General features: G+C 42.4%; 1 protein-coding gene across 1 annotated transcript in view; it reads left to right on the top strand.

Annotated features, from left to right (window-relative positions):
• The window catches only part of plxnb1a (plexin b1a), a 259,098-nt gene that overhangs the window by 53,836 nt on the left and 185,046 nt on the right, over positions 1-20,216 (top strand). The window contains exons 19-37 of the mRNA XM_084015437.1: positions 437-671; positions 760-1,002; positions 1,152-1,328; positions 1,657-1,805; positions 2,155-2,255; positions 2,359-2,576; positions 2,793-2,971; positions 3,076-3,142; positions 3,239-3,385; positions 4,034-4,208; positions 4,470-4,573; positions 4,681-4,765; positions 7,241-7,413; positions 7,656-7,816; positions 9,398-9,545; positions 9,648-9,712; positions 11,587-11,662; positions 11,905-11,979; positions 13,375-15,095. Coding sequence (XP_083871563.1) covers positions 437-671; positions 760-1,002; positions 1,152-1,328; positions 1,657-1,805; positions 2,155-2,255; positions 2,359-2,576; positions 2,793-2,971; positions 3,076-3,142; positions 3,239-3,385; positions 4,034-4,208; positions 4,470-4,573; positions 4,681-4,765; positions 7,241-7,413; positions 7,656-7,816; positions 9,398-9,545; positions 9,648-9,712; positions 11,587-11,662; positions 11,905-11,979; positions 13,375-13,479 — 2,683 coding nt within the window. The 3' untranslated portion in view covers positions 13,480-15,095. The remainder of the gene's footprint in view (positions 1-436; positions 672-759; positions 1,003-1,151; positions 1,329-1,656; positions 1,806-2,154; positions 2,256-2,358; positions 2,577-2,792; positions 2,972-3,075; positions 3,143-3,238; positions 3,386-4,033; positions 4,209-4,469; positions 4,574-4,680; positions 4,766-7,240; positions 7,414-7,655; positions 7,817-9,397; positions 9,546-9,647; positions 9,713-11,586; positions 11,663-11,904; positions 11,980-13,374; positions 15,096-20,216) is intronic.

The following is a 20,216-nucleotide window of genomic DNA, read 5'->3' on the forward strand; positions in this document are numbered from 1 at the left end:
ACTGTAGCTAAAAAAGGCTACAAGTCCATGTCTTAGTCTGCCGCTTTGACAGGAAATTTAGAACGGTGTTCATTCTATTTGTAGGAATACATGTGATGCACTGAGCAAAGCATTTAAAGCTTCAGCAAACATGAAATGAGGACTAAAACGCCCCGTTGATCATATCACAGAGGTGGAGACATAAGGATGGTATGACCGTTTAAATGAGATGTGAATAAAATCAATGTTTCCTTTTCAACCAGTACTGCAGCAACAAGACTTTCTGTTGACTTCATCACTTTGCAGACACACTCACAAGGGCCCAGCATCAGACCATCATCTCAAAAGAAACAAAGTTTTGCACCCTTGATGGTCATTTGGGACATCCTTTGTAAATACCCCCTGTCAGTTTTACATGAAATGCAATTACTCAACTGTTACTGTCTTCGTCCTGCAGTGGAGGACGCATCATCAGAGTTTCTGGACAGAACCTGGATGTGGTCCAGGAGCCGAAGATGAGGGTCACCCTGAGTCCTCCTGATACTCTCCCTCCCAGGAGGAGAAGAAGCACCAAAGGGTGGGGTGAAGGAAGCCTGAACAGGGGCCAGGGTGGTCGGGGTCCACCGAAGAGATGGAGGAGGATCGTCCCAGAGGCAGAATGCCCCGAGGGCACGCTCTGTCATGTCAAACAGGTGTGCCTCATAACGATGCCTTTCTATTCTATTTGAGATTCCTCTCATGTCCTGAAGTGAATTCTCTTGTCCCTGTGCTGCCCTCCAGTACGAGTCTCGTTGCACAGTGAACGGCTCCTCTCTCATCTTGTGTCCGACTCCGGCGGTGGGTCCGGAGGCCAGGAGGGCGAGGGTCAAAGTTCATTTCCTGTTGGACAGCCTCCATTTTGACTTCAACACGGTGGGGAATGAAGCCTTCAGCTATGAGCCCAATCCTCTCCTCTATGGGCTGAACCAGAACGACCCCAGCAAACCATACCACCACAAACCCGGCAGCATCATCTCCGTCGAGGTGAACGCCACTGACTTCTCCTCAGAGAATATAGTCCCAGTGTATGAGCTTCAGAAAAGCTTTGACTAGCATCTAGAATCTAGAGCTACTGATCGTTGCCAACACTCTTGACATATTTAGTTAATATTGCAGTTGAACTCATTTTGCAGGGGGAGAACCTGGATCTAGCCATCCACAAGCATGAGGTGGAGGCTCGGATCGGGGCAGGGGTGTGTTCGGTGAAGACCCTTACCCACAACCACCTGTACTGTGAACCGCCGGCTCAGCAGCCCTCAGTCACACCCAGCGAGAAGCAGGACGGCATAAACAGCCTGCCTGAGTTCACAGTGAGTAAACCTTACTGTGAGGCTGGAATGCTCATTTACACTCAGTATGACCCGACTGATGCCCGGGACTCCCAATGGCACTCACAGCTTCGATCTAGATTTCCAAATGAAGCTTTGAATGTCTGTTGTGAACTTTTATGATGACAACTCCCCAAAAAATATATTATTTTATAAATGTAGTTTATTGCGCTGTTTGAAAAAACATTTTTTGAATGCAGTGAAAATGTCGTCTTTGAAAGGCTAAACGTCAGCATGTATGGATTGAAAACACATTGCTTCACATTTCTCCTGTTTATTGTGCAAACAAATCTGTGATTGTGCTTCCCAGGTGAAAATGGGGAATCTAAACTTCTCTCTGGGCAAAGTGCAGTATGACAGCCAGGCCCAGTCTACTTTTCCTCTGGAGGCTCAGGTGGGGGTCGGGGTGGGAGCCTCCATATTGGCTCTCATTGTGCTCATCATAGTCCTCATCTACAGGTAAACGTGGACAACACTCTCAGCACAACTGACTTTACCTCAAAACATATGCACATGCTTATATTGAGTGTTAGGGAGTGAAACCGTTCATAATTCCCTCTCTAGTATCTAGTTAATATTACTGTGGAATAACTCCTTCAAATGATTTGATTTATTCAAGTTTCTAAAACTACATTTTACGAGATTACATTTGAATACACCATCAGGTAATAATTTACCTTTGCTCAATGCTAACTGCTGTGTGACATAAAACAGACTGGCATGGCGATCAGCGGAGCTTCTCCTTCTATTCGCACACTGCCTAATGGCTTCATCTAGATGTTGTGTCTTCTCATCGTTGTCTTGTCAGGAGAAAAAGCAAACAGGCCATGCGGGACTACAAGAAGGTGCAGATCCAGCTGGAGAACCTGGAGACCAGTGTGAGAGATCGTTGTAAGAAGGAGTTCACAGGTAAAAAATGCAAGGCTGCTTACCTTCTGGAAACATTCAGCTCAACAATGATCCCAACAAAAGTGCACAAACTGAGGCCTTTACCCCCCCCCCCCCCCCTCAGACCTGATGACAGAGATGATGGACATGTCCAGTGACTTGATGGGTTCGGGGATTCCCTTCCTGGACTATCGGGTGTATGCTGAGCGCATTTTCTTCCCTGGCCACCAGGAGTCTCCGCTGAGACGAGATCTAGATGTTCCCGAGAGTCGAAGGCAGACTGTGGAGCAAGGGTTGGTTCAGCTGTCCAATCTACTCAACAGTAAACTCTTCCTCACCAAGGTTAGCCAACAGAGTGTGTTTTTTTACCTCCTTGGAGCAGGTTATGAATAAAGGGGTTTGATTTAAGGGTACCTTTTAGAAGAACATTGCACCATGGGAGCAGGGTTTCACATCAATATTTCGAATCTGGGACGAATTGATTAGATAGAAACTGTAATATGTTGCTGTTAAAGCTAGACAAGGTTATTTTCTGAACATATTCTGTCATCTCCCCAGTTTATTCACACTCTGGAGGTCCAGCGGACATTCTCCCCGAGGGACCGTGCCTACGTGGCCTCTCTGCTGACTGTCGCCCTGCATGGTAAACTGGAGTACTTCACAGACATCCTGAAAACGCTGCTTAACAATCTGGTGGAGCAGTATGTGGCCAAGAACCCCAAACTGATGCTCAGGAGGTGAGGGTGAAGTCAATATTTGTTCAAGGTGTCTGTAGCACAACTGTACTTCAGTTACTGTTACTTCATCCATAAGTTGGTGGCTTCCCGTCTTCCCTCCCCAGAACGGAATCGGTGGTTGAGAAGCTTTTGACGAACTGGATGTCCATCTGTCTGTTTACCTTTCTTAGGGTACGTACTCTAGTAGTTCACACCTGACCAGAGATCAGTGGAAATGGTATTAAAAGTCATTTGAGAAAATGACTTTGTGTTTTTTCACCTGGCCAGGAATCAGCAGGGGAGTCATTCTACATGCTGTTCAGAGCCATCAAGCACCAGGTGGACAAAGGGCCGGTGGACGCCGTGACGGGGAAAGCCAAGTACACACTGAATGACAACCGGCTGCTGCGAGAGGACGTGGAGTACCACACTCTGGTCAGAACACACACACATACACAACATCAAGTATATGAACAGAGGCAGGATGTTACCAATGTCAAAGGCATGGCCATACAATGCATATTGCTTAAAAAAAAAAAAGAAATGGATGAAATTTAGATTTTTCAACCTGGACTCTATCTTCCGGTGTTGTTTAATGACAATGCTGCAGCTGTTGAACCAGCTCTAATGTAAACATAACAGGCAATTCATGTCCACGCAACAGTGAGCCACTTATGGGCTCAGATTGTTATATCAGTGTACAAATACATAAATCCATGTCCTTCCCATTAGCTTTGTGTAGCTCCCGTATGTTAGTACGATCAATGCCACCTGTTCCGTTTTGTTTGTTCTTCATTAATTAGTGATGTGAAATACATCACTAACTTTCTTTGCAAGATAGTGTTAATTTTCATACATCAGTTGGGCTCAAATGGAACATAACTTGTCATGTATTACACTCCATTGCTCTCACAGTTGTTTTTTTAGGATTTCAAACTTGAATTGATAAATGAAGGTGATACGATTTACTCAAACCACTAAGGACAACTGCGCACACTTCCCCGGTGACTGTAAATCCCCATCACAGTATTACAATATTACAATATTTTCACTAATAAGCGGCCCTGCTGTTCATCTGTCTAGACCCTGAATGTGGTGATGCCTGCTGCTGCCGCCAGCGGAGGTGCTGCTATGCAGACGGTACCTGCCAAAGTGCTGGACTGTGACACCATCACCCAAGTGAAGGAGAAACTTCTGGAACAAACCTGGAAGGGAACCTCCTTTTCCCAGAGGCCACACATCGACTCGTTACACCTCGGTTAGTCCTGTTGTTTTACAACACCATACTTCTCCTTAGTGTCTGACTGTTTGTCAGATAGCACACTTCATCACAATAACCGCTGGGCTAGTTTCTTGTCAGGGACAAGCTCCTCCTCCAGACCCCCTCCACCCACCCTACGTATCCTGAGGGGTCCAACCTTCCTTTACCCCTTTTCCCTACCCAAACCATGACAGACCAGGCCTTTCCACATCTTCTTCAAAAAGGAATAATTCCATAAACATGTCTGTTTCCCTCCAGAGTGGCGTGCAGGTGTTGCAGGTCATCTAATCCTATCAGACGAAGACCTGACATCAGTAGTGCAGGGCTCATGGAAGCGCCTTAATACACTGCAACACTACAAGGTCAGCAGGTCACACCAACACTAACATGCAGCCACACACAAGAGCCATGCTTGTGGCTTGTTTTAATGCAGGGAGTGTGAACGTTGTGATATAACCGTGTCATGCAGGTCCCTGATGGAGCGACCGTTGCCCTCGTCCCCAGGAACACCAAGAATCACCTCCACGATAGCCACGATTACATGCCTGGAGAAAGTGAGTGTCACTTCTACCTTATTTGGGTGCTAACAGGAACTTCTAGTCACCAAAGTGGCATGACTGCAAGGTTTACACTCAGTAACCTCTCATCAGTGTTCAGCAGATTTGTTGAGCAGTTATTGTGACCTCATGAGCTGATATAAAACCTGCACTGTGCATTACATAGAATGAGACAGGAATATGATGAGAGACTGCCTTAAAATGGGCATGCCAAATGGGTAAGAGAGCTTTTCAGGGTTTTTTTTAGACTTCAGATCAACCTTACATGCAACCCGACTCAACTCGTGCAAATCTAGATTGATATATAAGCACTAAGGAAAAATATTTCACTTGAATTAGGGGTTTCTTTTCAAGGAAAATATGTGTCCAGGTGCTTACTGTGCAACCCCCAGTAAGAAGAAGCTGCTCTGCTAAAGCCAAAGTTCAATAAATGCATATAGAAGGGAAGATGAGGGAACTGAGGAAAAGCATTTTAGATTACTCTGAAATGTTACTTTTGTAGTTTTTAACACTGAACAGCAGACGGCACAACAACATGCGAAGTCTCTAGAAAACCTGAAAAGTTAGGGAGTAGTCAACATGATGTAGATATAGGTACTTTTGAACTTAACATGTTTGATCTGGGGCTGCACGTGGTGTAGTGGGTAGCAAAAAAAAAAACTTGTAGCTTAGGATGTACTGCAGAGTCACTGGTAGCTTAGGTTTTAAATGTAAAGTCACTGGTATCTTAGATTTTATATGTAGAGTCACTGGTAGCTTAGGTTTTAAATGTAAAGTCACTGGTAGCTTAGGTTTTATATGTAGAGTCACTGGTAGCTTAGGTTTTATATGTAGAGTCACTGGTAGCTTAGATTTTATATGTAGAGTCACTGGTAGCTTAGGTTTTAAATGTAAAGTCACTGGTAGCTTAGGTTTTATATGTAGAGTCACTGGTAGCTTAGGTTTTATATGTAGAGTCACTGGTAGCTTAGGTTTTAAATGTAAAGTCACTGGTAGCTTAGGTTTTAAATGTAAAGTCACTGGTAGCTTAGGTTTTATATGTAGAGTCACTGGTAGCTTAGGTTTTAAATGTAAAGTCACTGGTAGCTTAGGTTTTATATGTAGAGTCACTGGTAGCTTAGGTTTTATATGTAGAGTCACTGGTAGCTTAGGTTTTAAATGTAAAGTCACTGGTAGCTTAGGTTTTATATGTAGAGTTACTGGTAGCTTAGGTTTTATATGTAGAGTCACTGGTAGCTTAGGTTTTATATGTAGAGTTACTGGTAGCTTAGGTTTTATATGTAGAGTCACTGGTATCTTAGGTTTTAATGTAGAGTCACTGGTAGTTTAGGTTTTAATGTAGAGTTACTGGTAGTTTAGGCTGTACTGCAGAGTCACTGGTATCTTAGGTTGTATATGTAGAGTTACTGGTAGCTTAGGTTTTATATGTAGAGTTACTGGTAGCTTAGGTTTTATATGTAGAGTCACTGATATCTTAGGTTTTATATGTAGAGTCACTGGTATCTTAGGTTTTATATGTAGAGTTACTGGTATCTTAGGTTTTATATGTAGAGTCACTGGTAGCTTAGGTTTTATATGTAGAGTTACTGGTATCTTAGGTTTTATATGTAGAGTCACTGGTATCTTAGGTTTTATATGTAGAGTTACTGGTATCTTAGGTTTTATATATAAAGTTACTGGTAGCTTAGGTTTTATATGTAGAGTTACTGGTATCTTAGGTTTTATATGTAGAGTCACTGGTATCTTAGGTTTTATATGTAGAGTCACTGGTATCTTAGGTTTTAATGTAAAGTTACTGGTAGTTTAGGATGTACTGCAGAGTCACTGGTATCTTAGGTTTTATATATAAAGTTACTGGTAGCTTAGGTTTTATATGTAGAGTTACTGGTATCTTAGGTTTTATATGTAGAGTCACTGGTATCTTAGGTTTTATATGTAGAGTTACTGGTATCTTAGGTTTTATATATAAAGTTACTGGTAGCTTAGGTTTTATATGTAGAGTTACTGGTATCTTAGGTTTTATATGTAGAGTCACTGGTATCTTAGGTTTTATATGTAGAGTCACTGGTATCTTAGGTTTTAATGTAAAGTTACTGGTAGTTTAGGATGTACTGCAGAGTCACTGGTATCTTAGGTTTTATATATAAAGTTACTGGTAGCTTAGGTTTTATATGTAGAGTCACTGGTATCTTAGGTTTTAATGTAGAGTCACTGGTAGTTTAGGTTTTAATGTAGAGTTACTGGTAGTTTAGGCTGTACTGCAGAGTCACTGGTATCTTAGGTTGTATATGTAAAGTTACTGGTAGTTTAGGATTTAATGTAGAGTCACTGGTAGCTTAGGTTTTATATGTAGAGTCACTGGTATCTTAGGTTTTATATGTATATGTATATCTTAGTGTATTTTAGCTTGCAACCACATTGACCTCATCCAACCAAAATAAACTCATTCCACTGTTGTTGCCCCTTTACCAGAGACCCCCATGCTGGATGACGGGGAGGAGGGGGGCATGAGGCTTTGGCATCTGGTGAAAGCCAGCGAGGAGTCTGAGCTGCCCAAGCATAGGAGAGGGAGTCTGAGAGAGAGGGGCGGTGAAAGGGCCAAGGCTATCCCTGAGATCTACCTCACACGGCTGCTCTCCATGAAGGTAACACTGATCTAAATGGGATCCATCACATTTGGTTTTGAGTGATGGCCACTTTCTTTTTTAGGTGAAATGATCCAAAAACTGTGTTGCAAATTAACTTTAGTCAGCAAAGAAGACAGTCATGAACAAAGTGTTGAGTTGTAGATGCTCCAGCAGAGGAGCTTAGTGAGAGCAGATTAGGACATTGAGCGTCACATCTGTGGTTAGATCTGGTTTATTTACTTCTATCTTCTCCATCTCAGGGCACGCTGCAGAAGTTTGTGGATGATTTATTCACCGCCATCCTCAGCACCAGTCGTCCCGTACCTCTGGCTGTCAAATACTTTTTCGACTTGTTGGATGAGCAGGCTCTGCAGCACAACATCCTTGACCCTGAGACCATCCACATCTGGAAAACTAACAGGTACCTTGGCCAGCAGCAGCTTACTCAAAGTGTGTGGGTGTTGGGAGGCAGGGCAGGGAGCCAGAAGTGGTAACACTTCAGGGGGAATATCCTCCAAAAGTTTAAGAACCTCTTGTGTCAGTAAAGCCTCCCCTCTCCACAATGACCTGACGTTAAGATGCATTAGAACTGCCAGAGCTCTATCAGTACTATTTTTTTTAACTTTCTGTATCAGAAATATATCTGAAGTGGTTCCTACAAATATCACCAGAGCTTATGAATCCATTTAACAAAAGGTAATTTAAAGAGAAGTTAAAGCCTGATACCATTTTCCAGCTGAAAACAAATGCTTCTGGTATTTAGTAGTGTCGTTAATGGATTCACATCCAAATCTTGACATTTAAGTGCAAACTATTTGAATTCTACTCGTTACTGTAATATGCACATGACCGCCCTCTATTGGTTGAAACCTGGCAATTGCTATTTGCTGTTGTGCTGATTTGGAGTCAGGTGACAGAAATGGTAAAGTCAGTGGTGCTAATGAAGTGACTGCAGTGTAATTAAAGGAACAGTTCTTTTGTGAAAGGTAAGAACACAAAGAGCGGTATATGTTGCCGTTGTTAACTAAATTAGACAACAGCAACATATGATTGAATTTGAAAGTCCCAACACCACCAGGAGCAAGCATACAGCACAACAGTGGTGAGAACAAACTGCCTTAACACATTTAACTTTAACAGACCAGGCTCCGTCTGCTTTTAGTGTTGGTAATATTAGCAGCAGCAGTAGTAATATTAATAGTGGTGGTCCATGATGGCAGGCGCAGCCACGTGTAGATGGTTCTATCTCCAACATTTCACTGTAAAATGTGGAGGTATTTTCTCCATATAATAAAGGATTAAAACTACTTTGTGACCGTTTGTGTTGGGAGGCTCTGCTCACAAGAAGTATATTATTTTCCTAGATTTGTCTCATTTTTCTTTCTCTCATTTTTCCTTCAGACCAATGCGTGATGGTAAATAATGCTTGGTCATTACACTTCTTTTCAAGATGAATTGTGGGATACTTTGAGTCCACTTTTTTTCTATACATTTGGATGAACATGGAGAACCCACTATATAGTTCATTATATAGGGAATAGTAAGTCATTTCTTGCACAGCCGTCGTTTTTATGTCCGTACCGTTGACCTATGAGGCTCAGGGCCAAAACGCTGGCACTACCAAACATATTGGCACGGAAAACCCTGCCATTACAAATTGGCTGGAGAACCTGATGTTAAAAAAGTCAGGCAGACTGTAAAATGTAGATGTGCCAATTTACCTGCCCACTTCGATTACTTTTGTACATCAGTTACTCACACAGCATGAGCTCTCTTCCATCCTGAAGAGAACTTATTTTAACAAGCCTTTACACTGAGCAAAGTATCAAAAACAGTGATGGTGGTAGGATGGGTCAAGGACTCTCAGGTGACCCATCAAACACCCATTCGTTTGGGGGGGGATATGTGTGAATGGTGAGTTTGTAGACATGAAGTGAGTGGTCAAATATTTATGAATGCAGGTCCACAATCAGTGTATCCACTTTCTTGCCTGGCCAAATAGTTTACCGCTGCGGTTCTGGATCAATATCCTGAAGAACCCGCAGTTCATCTTTGATGTGCAGACCTCAGACCATGTGGATGCTGTGTTGTCCGTCATTGCCCAGACCTTCATGGATTCTTGCACCATTGCTGACCATAAACTGGGACGGGTGAGCTAATGACTTTAAGGCACTGCCAGTGTTATTGGAGCGTATCATTCTATACCACTGTGGCTCTGTTTTTCATGCCTCTGCAAATGTCTCTCTGCACAGGACTCTCCTATCAACAAGTTGCTGTACGCCAGAGACATCCCGCGCTACAAACAGATGGTGGAGAGGTAAGAATATGGCAGCAGGTTGTCTCACTGACCCCAGGCATAAAAAGCATTCTGGAGCAGAGAGGTGAGGGAGAGGCCTCGGACAATCTGTCAGTAGCAGATGGGTGGTTATGGACATGGGTGGTCTGACAGCAGACTGCTACACTTACCACTGTCTGCTGTGCATTAAACCCTGCGGATTATACTGGTGATATATTAAAGCTTTCCTTAGTGAGATTTGTCTGTCTCAAAAATGCTTTTTTTCAAGACTATTAGTTTTATCAAAATAACAAAGAATCTACACTCTTTCCCTTCATATCCGATAGATTCAAGCTACTTTCCCATACAGTATGTGTGCAGGATAACAGTGTTTCATCTTTGCAATACTTGGTTAAAGTTAGGCTTTAAATTAAAGGAGACATGCCAATTTCAAATTTATTTTATGGGCTTTTACGAAAACACATGTCCATGCTTCAAAAAACATTTGATTTTTCTGATACTGTTTCAATATACCTGTGTTCTTACTTAGCTCCAAGTGATGCGTTTGTGTCCGGTTAGCCAGAGCAGGGACCAATCAGCATCCTCTGAGGAGCTACTGACAGCTATGGGGGTGAGGCTTAAGTGTGTGTGACGACAGAGGGATACGACTGTTAGTTTTGAACGACGTGAAATGTGCGCAACGTTGTGTCACTAAAGCCTATCAGCGTTGAGATTCTCCTCCTGTCATCACTGATGTCCTGACATCGCTGAATCCACATTAGAGGAAGCAAATATTGTATCCGCTTGTGTTCACCTAGAGCGCTACGCAGGGGCAGACTGGCCATGTGGCATACCAGGCATTTTTCCAGTCGGCCAACGTGCATTTTGGGCTGACACTTTTTTTTTGTCCGGAACCATCAACTGGCCCATAGTGGTAGGCCTAGTTCGACGGACCCTTTATTTTTTTAATTGACACTGGGCTGGCCAAAAAAACTTTAGTCAAAGAGAGAGAGAGAGATATGATGACATTGCAGAAAAGGCCGGCGGTCAGATTTGAATCCGGGGCCGCTGCGGTGAGGACTCCACCAGACCTGCTATCTGTGATCTTACATGGTGGGCCAGTCTGGGCCAAAATGCCAGGGCCGGATTTTGGTCCAAATCCGTCCCTGGTTCTACAGTAGTACCTCATATTAGTACAAAGACCAGGCTAGTATGGTAGTTAGCGTGACAATTTTACTGCATTGGGCTGAAATGATCAAACCTCGAAAGAGTGATGTTAGGCGAAGGGGTCACTTCATGATTGGTGTGAACGCAAGACGCAAAGCTGCCACCGCCCCCTGCTAGGCTAGGTTTCTCATTAAGTAAAGCAGAATTAGCAAGCGCCTCAACTAGCCAGCTTCCTGCTAGTAAGGTAGCTCACTTGCTAATGCTTTGCACTTGTTACAGAAACTTAGCTGGACAAAGGTCATCCATCTGACAATATTAATGCTCTGTTCTATGGTGTGATAAGAGTTTGTGGATGAAGCTTGAAGTTGTTAAATGTAACTCATTCATTCTGTCTTTCTATGCTTCGTTACTGTAAAATCTCACCGTGACTTCCCCGTAACTTTTAGTAACTTTGGTTTCTTTTGGATGTGTGTTTGATGTCAGTGTTCTTGTGTTTCTGTGTCTTATATGGTAACACCAAGGACCATGTTGGAAAATTGTGTCAACACTTTAACATGTTCTCCTTTATGGATTATGTTTCTGTCTCTTAAATCCAAAATAAAATCAATCAATGTATCAATCAAGTGCAGGCTGCGGTCAGGATGAGCTGACAGTGCTATAAAATGGTTCCAGGAGGGGCACCATTGAGGGATCATATATCACATATCATGAATCTGTTTGACTTTTCTATAAATCACTCCTCTCTCCAGGTACTACGCAGACATCCGTCAGACGATCTCCGCCAGTGACCAGGAGATGAACTCAGCTCTAGCAGAACTCTCTCGTGTATGTTACTCACTCTTGTTTTCCTATTTTGAAAGAAACACTTTTTTAAGGCAATGTTGAACACATAAATCATTTCAGGTCCTGGGTTGCTTCATAACGAGATGAATGTGGTGTTTGAAATGAAATATCTTTTAACATATATATGATATATATATATATATATATATATATATATATATATATATAATAGATTTTTAACAGCCTGAAGTTTCTTCCCCTCTCCATTTTACTCCACAAAACAGAATTATGCTGCTGAGGTCAACTGCCTTGTGGCTTTACATGAGCTGTACAAGTACATCAACAAATACTATGATCAAGTGAGTATAAAGCAAGTACAAAAACACAACTTTTGGGTTGTACAGCATATTCTGCTGTGGATTGGATGCATCTCAATTGCATGTTCAAATTATTGAAAGTGTGTCTGCAAGAGTTGAAAATACAGTACCACAGCAGGTGAATATTTATTTTCATTCATTAATATTCTCCTACCACCGCACCCGACAATACCACAATAACGGCGGCTCATTTCCCTCTCGTTTTTTGAACGAGTCCTTGAATTCAGACATCAAATGTTGACAAAAGCTTTTCGGTTCTAGTTGGTGACCGCCCTTTTCTTTCAGCTGAAACTGCCACAATGGCAGATTGTGTAAAAATGACACAGAGGTCATGGTTAGGTACATACCTCAGTTTTTGGGTCACGGCTCACTACGTTTTGGGTAAAATAAGAAAAACAAAGAAAATGCAGAAACAACTTTTTTGTAATGCAGCAATGCAATGCAACAATGTGGATGCAACACTAATAATATGTTGTCGGACACTTATAATAACAATGTGAGTCTTGAGGCAAAAACAATCATTTTTAGACTAACATTAAGGGAGGTATTACCAGATACGATTATAGTGCAGCCTGTTTAGCGGCTGCAGCGTTCTCCCTCAATAATGGACCACTTTCAAAACTTTGTCTCCATTCACTTACACAAAAACGGGGAAATAGGGTCCATATAGTAACCCTTTGATGAAGTGTATCTTGGCCTTGATGTGACCACTGTAGGTAGACAACTAGCAAGGATGCAGGTTTATGTTAACGCAGATGAATCTTCTTATCTTAATCTTATCCATATCATACATTTTTGTTCTTCTATTTTTGATTTTTTTTAAATGACACCACCCTCCAAACTCTCAAACCTCTTAATTACAGAGCATCTCTCTTACTCATGCATTGACTTGGAAGGAAATCCTCAGCTTGTCGTATTTTTCTTTTATTTATTTCTTTTATTTAATCTTTATTTATACAGGTATAACTCATTCAGGCCCGGGGTCTCATTGTTTGTTTGTTTGAAATGTGTTATTTAGGATTAACCCCTTGAGATCTATCATCTCATTTTTGAGGGGGTCCCAACATATAAGACAATCACTACATAGTAACAGAGAAATGACAGAAAAACTAAATAATAATCATATATTTAACAGAACAAAAAAAAGGACAAACCATATCCATTACAAACACATTACAACCACGAGGTGGCATACACAAGAGGGACCTGTTCTGTATCTGCCCTGCATAGTTACAGTTGCTAAGCTAGAATTGGACAATTGTTGTTCAAGGGAGGGGTCTAACAAACAGTTAATTACATTAATGTCGCTTAAATCTCCTCCTATGGAGGAAATTAATCTAAAGAAGTCAACTTGTAATGATTTCCTTCTTGTGTCAGATTATCACAGCCCTGGAGGAGGACTCCACAGCCCAGAAGATGCAGCTGGGTTACAGGCTCCAACAGATTGCTGCCGCTGTAGAAAACAAAGTCACAGACCTATGACCCGAAGGACGGAGTAGGTTTTTTCCCCTTTAACCGTGACGGGAGGACAATGATGGGACAAGGTTCTGTCTCCTGGAGAAAGTCACGAAGGAACGTCCTACTGTTGTCTTGCTGGCATTTTTAAAAGACCGATTTTATTGAGAGGAGGAAATATGCGAGCAGGATCACTGACACTGGCCATGTTTCCATTCCTTTACCCAGGAGGTACTGTAAGACTACCATGACATTTCTGCAGGTCCACTGGGAGGAAAGAGACACTGCTGAGGGAAGAAAAAGAAGGACATCTTAAATGAAGCACAGAAAGAATTTCTGCTGTACCATGGCTTGAAAGGATTTCCCATGTTGCATTCAAACTAAGGGGAGACGTTATCTGAAAAGAGTTTTTCCTCCAACTCTACATGTCTCAGTGAACCTGAAGGTTTTCCTGACATAATGCACTGAACAGTCCTGCGAGTTTTTAGCTACATTTATCCGTTTTTGCCGAGGAACGAACACTCGAAGTGCACCGGACGAAGAAGCTGTGGCCGAGGAGGAAAAGGGAAAAAGGAGGATTTTAATGTGAACAGCTGTGGATCTTTCTACCACGCTGTGTCAAAGTCTTACATAAAGGACAGGCGGATAATGGCAAACATTGTGGAGGCCTAAGCAACTGCCTATGTCATTTAAAGGATGTTTTTGCTTTTAGCTTCCTTAAATCCTTCTACCGAGTCTTACATTTTGGCGTTTAATTAGCTCTTATTGGACAGCTTGTTGTCCCATGTAAAGTTTTTCAGGATTTAGTTTTTTTTAAGCTTCACATCAGCCAGTTGTCCTTTGACCACCATTTTTAGATGCTGCCTGTAGTTTGAACTGTAAACCAGTGTTTTGTAAGTGTTGATTTCTTCTTTGAGGACACAGTACATGAATACTCTCAACCTTCTTCTCACAACGACTTACTGCTTCTTTTCTAAGCCACAGGTTTAAAGATTTTGTAAACAATTGTTTTTCAATGTATTATCCTTGACAATTTGGCAGAGGTACTCATTAATTCATCCGTCCTTAAAAGAAAAGAAAATTAAGCACATAGAGGCAAAATCCATAACCGTTCTGTTGTAATCTGTACTAATATACTGACAAAACAATCTTATCACTTATGAAAGACCAAGCCTGACTTATTGGAAATAAATGCACAAATGTATGAATAATGCATGAAGGAATTGATGCAATGTTAATGTTTTACTACTACGTCAGTATTAATTTCCCTTCCCCATTTTCCATCTGTGCTATATATATATATATATACACTGTATATATACACTCACCGGCCACTTTATTAGGTACACCTGTCCAACTGCTCGTTATCGCAAATTTCTAATCAGTCAATCACATGGCAGCAACTCAATGCATTTAGGCATGTAGACATGGTCAAGACGATCTGCTGCAGTTCAAACCGAGCATCAGAATGGGGAAGAAAGGTGATTTAAGTGACTTTGAACGTGGCATGGTTGTTGGTGCCAGACGGGTTGGTCTGAGTATTTCAGAAACTGCTGATCTACTGGGATTTTCACGCACAACCATCTCTAGGGTTTACAGAGAATGGTCCGAAAAAGAGAAAATATCCAGTGAGCGGCAGTTCTGTGGGCACAAATGCCTTGTTGATGCCAGAGTTCAGAGGAGAATGGCCAGACTGGTTCGAGCTGATAGAAAGGCAACAGCCTACCTGAGTATTGTTGCTGACCATGTCCATCCCTTTATGACCACAGTGTACCCATCTTCTGATTGCTACTTCCAGCAGGATTACGCACCAAGTCATAAAGCGCGAATCATCTCAGACTGGTTTCTTGAACATGACAATGAGTTCACTGTACTCAAATGGCCTCCACAGTCACCAGATCTCAATCCAATAGAGCACCTTTGGGATGTGGTGGAACGGGAGATTCGCATCATGGATGTTCAGCCGACAAATCTGCAGCAACTGTGTGATGCTATCATGTCAATATGGACCAAACTCTCTGAGGAATGTTTCCAGTACCTTGTTGAATCTATGCCACGAAGGATTAAGGCAGTTCTGAAGGCAAAAGGGGGTCCAACCCGGTACTAGCAAGGTGTACCTAATAAAGTGGCCGGTGAGTGTATATATATATATATATATGCCTTTTTTAATTCAGAGTTGATCTTCCATATTTCTGAGATGTTTTGGCTATTGCCTTAACCTTTGCTTTGAGATTTCAACACAGCCAATTATCCAAAAGCTTTGTTATGTTTCCCCACTTAAATACACCAAAGTCCCATTTGGCAATTGAAACTTAGTCTAGCAATTACTAATAAGACCCTGCAATATGTTGGGCTTTTCCATGTGAAAGGAATCAAGGGATCTGCTGCCTCCACTGAGTAGTTGTTAAAGCAGGATTGCCGCTAGTTATGAATTCAACATTCCATGTTGACAGAATGGGCCCATTGCTCATTGTTTCCAAACCCGTTAGACTGAAAATCCAGTAAGATTTCCAATTTCAGACACCGAAAAAGAATCCTTCTGAGAGTCAATTTTCCAGCCGCCCATAACCTGGAAAAAAAATTGAAATATTAAAATCCCAAAAATGTATCCAAATATTATCTACACAACAAACAGATGCACATGTCTAATTATTCAGCAAAATAACTCCATGACCCGCCATACCAGCCTCTGATTGGCTTGTACTGATCTTCTTACCTTAAATCTAACTAATCTCACTCCCTGTGCCTCAACTAAACCAAAGTGGTGGGACATACCTTCACACTGCACCTTAGGAAAAAATTGTGACGGTTCGATGACATCATTCTGCATAATGATTAGCCATGTGCTTCTGTTGCAGGGAGAGCATGTGTTTTCAGAATAACAGGTGTATGTTTTCAGGATGACAGGCTTTTGTGAATATTTGGTCCCATTGGATATTTTTCAAGTTACGCTATTACAGGTTTGGGAATAATGGGCTACTAGAATCCTCTACAGAATGACTGTAATACTGATTTTGTGTTATGCCGAAGCAGAGTTGCACTTCTTTATCTTTTATAAAATTCTACCCTTTTTCTCAAGACTTAAATTAAACACTATAATTAATAACTATAATAGTTCCACATTGCTCTGTGATGCCACATGTGAAAGTCTTTTACTAGTCGTTTTCCAATTTAATTTATTTTGTATTTATTATTGTTGGTTATTATTTTTGACATATGAAATAATAGCGGTTATGACCCCTTTTAGACAGACTTTTCCGGCATAATGGCGGGATGAAGAGTCAAAATATGGCGCGAACCAGAGCGTTTAGCGGTGTCTGTGTTTAGATAGAACCCCAGCGTTGCGGAACGAGTGAGACGTCTCACAGTGCAGCCGCCGTCTCGTCTGTGGACTCATCGGCCGTGTGACGTATTCAAAACCACGACGAAAGGTGAACTTTTGCTTGTCCCACAAGTGGATGTGGATGTGTATAACAGTGATCTCGTACGAGCAACTAATGGTGTTTTATCTTCTTCGGATCTACGCTTTGAGCTCCTTAAATCCGCTGGCAGCGCGTCGCCCTGGTAATGCGTCTTCACTACGTTTCCACCTTGGGTGCTCGGAGCGTTTAGATAGATCGCCTCATCTCACCTCTGATGCGGCTCTGTGACGACCTCCGTTGGCGTCTCAGAGGCGTAATATTCTGTTACGCCTTTCCGCCTCGGCGAGCGTTTAGACTGACGATGGGCGGTATAACGGCGGAATACTCCCGCAACGAAAAGGCTGTGTGAAAGGGGCTAAATACTACATTGGATTATTTTAAGAGAAAGCAAGAACTTTTTACAGCCTTTTTAAATCTTTATTGTTTGTTACTTTTTGGTTAACGTTGCAAGCAATTACATTCAAAAAGTCTTTTCCCATTACTGTTGTTTGTGGCTTACTTGTGTATGCAAAGCTCAGTTCTGATGTTTTCCCATTTTCCTGAAGATACATACTGCTCTAAAGTAATCCTGCATTTAGTGTTCTCTTACTAATTGATAGGATGAACCTAACAACAATTTCATGTGATGCAATAAAGTGGTCCCGATGTTAATGAATGTCTGAAATTATTTTTTATTAATTAATGCAGTGGAAAGTGTTGATGGTAGCTCGTCCTTTTCCGTTAGTCCACTGTTGGTCCACTTCCCTTTGACCAACACATTTTCAGTGTCACACTCCACAATATATCTCATATTCAGATACTGCTCTACCTCCAACCTCACTGTCTTCACTTCACGTCTCCAACCACGTATTCATATCCTTCTCTCTCCCACTCTGACAATCCTGTCACCAGATACTGTACCTGTCTCTCTCCCTTCTCTTTGGCCTCATCTGTTTTAACAGCCCTCCCTTCATCAGACTCTTTCAGACTCTTCATCCCAAATCTGCCACAGAAAAGTGATTGGATGTGTTTCAATAAAGTAAATTCAACTCTTTGTTGAATTTCGTTTTACTCCAAAACAATTTCATCACATTAGTCCAACACAATTCAATCCTTTTTACTGCAACACTTGTTCACTTAATTATAACGTGAATTAGTCACATAAATGTAATAGTTTGATTACAATTAATTTGACAGTATTTACTGTAAATAAACTGTAAATATGTATTTTAATTGACATACAAGAAAATTAAATTAAATACAATTAAACTGAAATTACTAATTTCCTTGTTGTCCAACACTTGATGGATTTTTCTTGATCATGTGAATATAAAAGGGCATGTTAGTCCAAAGTTACCAGCTAAATTAGGCTGTTGTTACGGCCTGGTCAAACGGACGGCCCTGCCAAACCCAGCCTTGATCCTGTCTAAACTCTTCTATTACTCTGTGGACTTGCCTGTCACCACATTTAGAGATGCCGTTGACAGTATTCGGTCTAATAACAAGGCGGTCTACTACCACCAGAAGTTCCGCCGTGTTCCTGACCTAACGGAGTGCCAGGAAGGGGATTACCTCTGCTACTACGAGGCTGAGATGCAGTGGAGGAGAGACTACAAAAATTTGTGTTGACTCTTGAAATTTTGAGCTTATTCTAGTCCTGCTCAATGTGTTAAGTGTCCTGAGATGACTTCTGTTGTGATTTGACACTATAAATAACATTTTATTTAATTGGTCACATTCTGGCGTTGTCGGCAGGATGCATTGGCGCTTCAATTGGTTTTGAGGAAGGATTGTTTTCTTGATTTCTTTTTTCTTTTTTTTTCTTTTAAAAAAACAATGCAGTGTGCACATCAAGGGACCTGCTGGATATTTGAGCTGACTTTCCCTGGCTTCATCCCTGCTCAGCTTAAGTGCTGCATAGATTGTGCATGTACTCACCCTCCAGCCATGGTCAACAAGCTCCAATTATTAAAGGACTTAATGTCTAGTACTGGTTGCTAATACAATAGAAACGAATTGAAGATACTGGGTTTAGGAATTCTGTGAGTAGAGCTAGTTGTAACATTTAGTCTTGTCTAGATAGCTTGTTGTTTAAATTCTTGTAAAGCTAATCTTACTGAGTGGGCAATTACCTAGTTTCAGCCAGCTCAGCTGTAGTCAATAAACTTGATTGGAGGGAGGGGCCTCAGTCTGCGCATGAGGTAAACCAAGCACTTAAGAGCTTGTCACTACAACGTCAGCTGCAGCATCAGGACAGGAGGTAGGCATAACATCTACCCCCCCCCCCCAGCGCAGCCATGTGTCCTATCCCAGTCAGGACATCAAACCAGAGAAGATTTTGCCAGAGACCCATTGCTCGAGGCTGTAACCCATCCAATCTATGCTACCCACTATTCTCCACCGGTACGGAACTTGAAGTACTAGGGGTGCTATAGAACTGCCAGTCTGCAATCAAGAAGGCAGACACCATCTCAGCATATGCCTCCCTGCAGACTCTCCACCTCCTGGCCCTTACAGAGACCTGGATCACCCCAGAAAACACTGCCACTCCAGCTGCCCTTTCAACTGCCTACTCGTTCTCACACTCCCCAAGACGAACAGGGTGAGGAGGAGGAACTGGGTTCCTCATCTCATCCAGGTGGTCCTACCAGGTCCTTCCTGTGGACCACCTACCCCGATCTGCACTTGAATTCCACGCCGTCTCTGTCACCCTTCCTATCAAGCTCAACATCATAGTGATCTATCGCCCACCCGGTCCTCTCTGTGACTTTTTAGATGAGATGGATGCCGTCCTGAGCTGCTCCCCTGATGATGGCACACCACTCGTCGTCCTCGGTGACTTCAACATCCACCCAGGAAAGCTGCACTCATCTGACTTCATTGACTTCTTCTCCACATTTGACCTTACACTCTCCCCCTCTCCACCAACTCACCGCGCCGGGAACCAACTTGACCTTGTCTTCACAAGATCCTGTGGCATCTCGGCACTCTCTGTTACCCCGCTCACCGTGTCTGACCACCACTTTGTGACTTTCTCCCTCCCCATGAAGCCCACCACATCCCTCCCCTCTACGCCTCGAACGGTCACCAGCCGCCACAACCTGAAATCCCTTACTCCCTCCGCTCTCTCCTCAACTGGTCTTTCCTCACTACCATCCTCAGAACAATTCTCCTTAATGCCTACTGAGGAAGCCTCCTCCATCCTGATGTCCTCACTCTCCTCTTCTTTGGACACTCTCTGTCCCCCAATCTCACGACCTGCGCGATCATCTCCCCCCCTCCCTGGCTGTCTGAACCTCTGCGAACCAGCAGATCATTGTTGCGAGCGTCAGAGAGAAAATGGAAGAAATCAGGCCAGCACGA

This window comes from Eutrigla gurnardus (assembly GCF_963514095.1).
Source record: "Eutrigla gurnardus genome assembly, chromosome: 8".
In the NCBI taxonomy this organism is placed as follows: domain Eukaryota; kingdom Metazoa; phylum Chordata; class Actinopteri; order Perciformes; family Triglidae; genus Eutrigla; species Eutrigla gurnardus.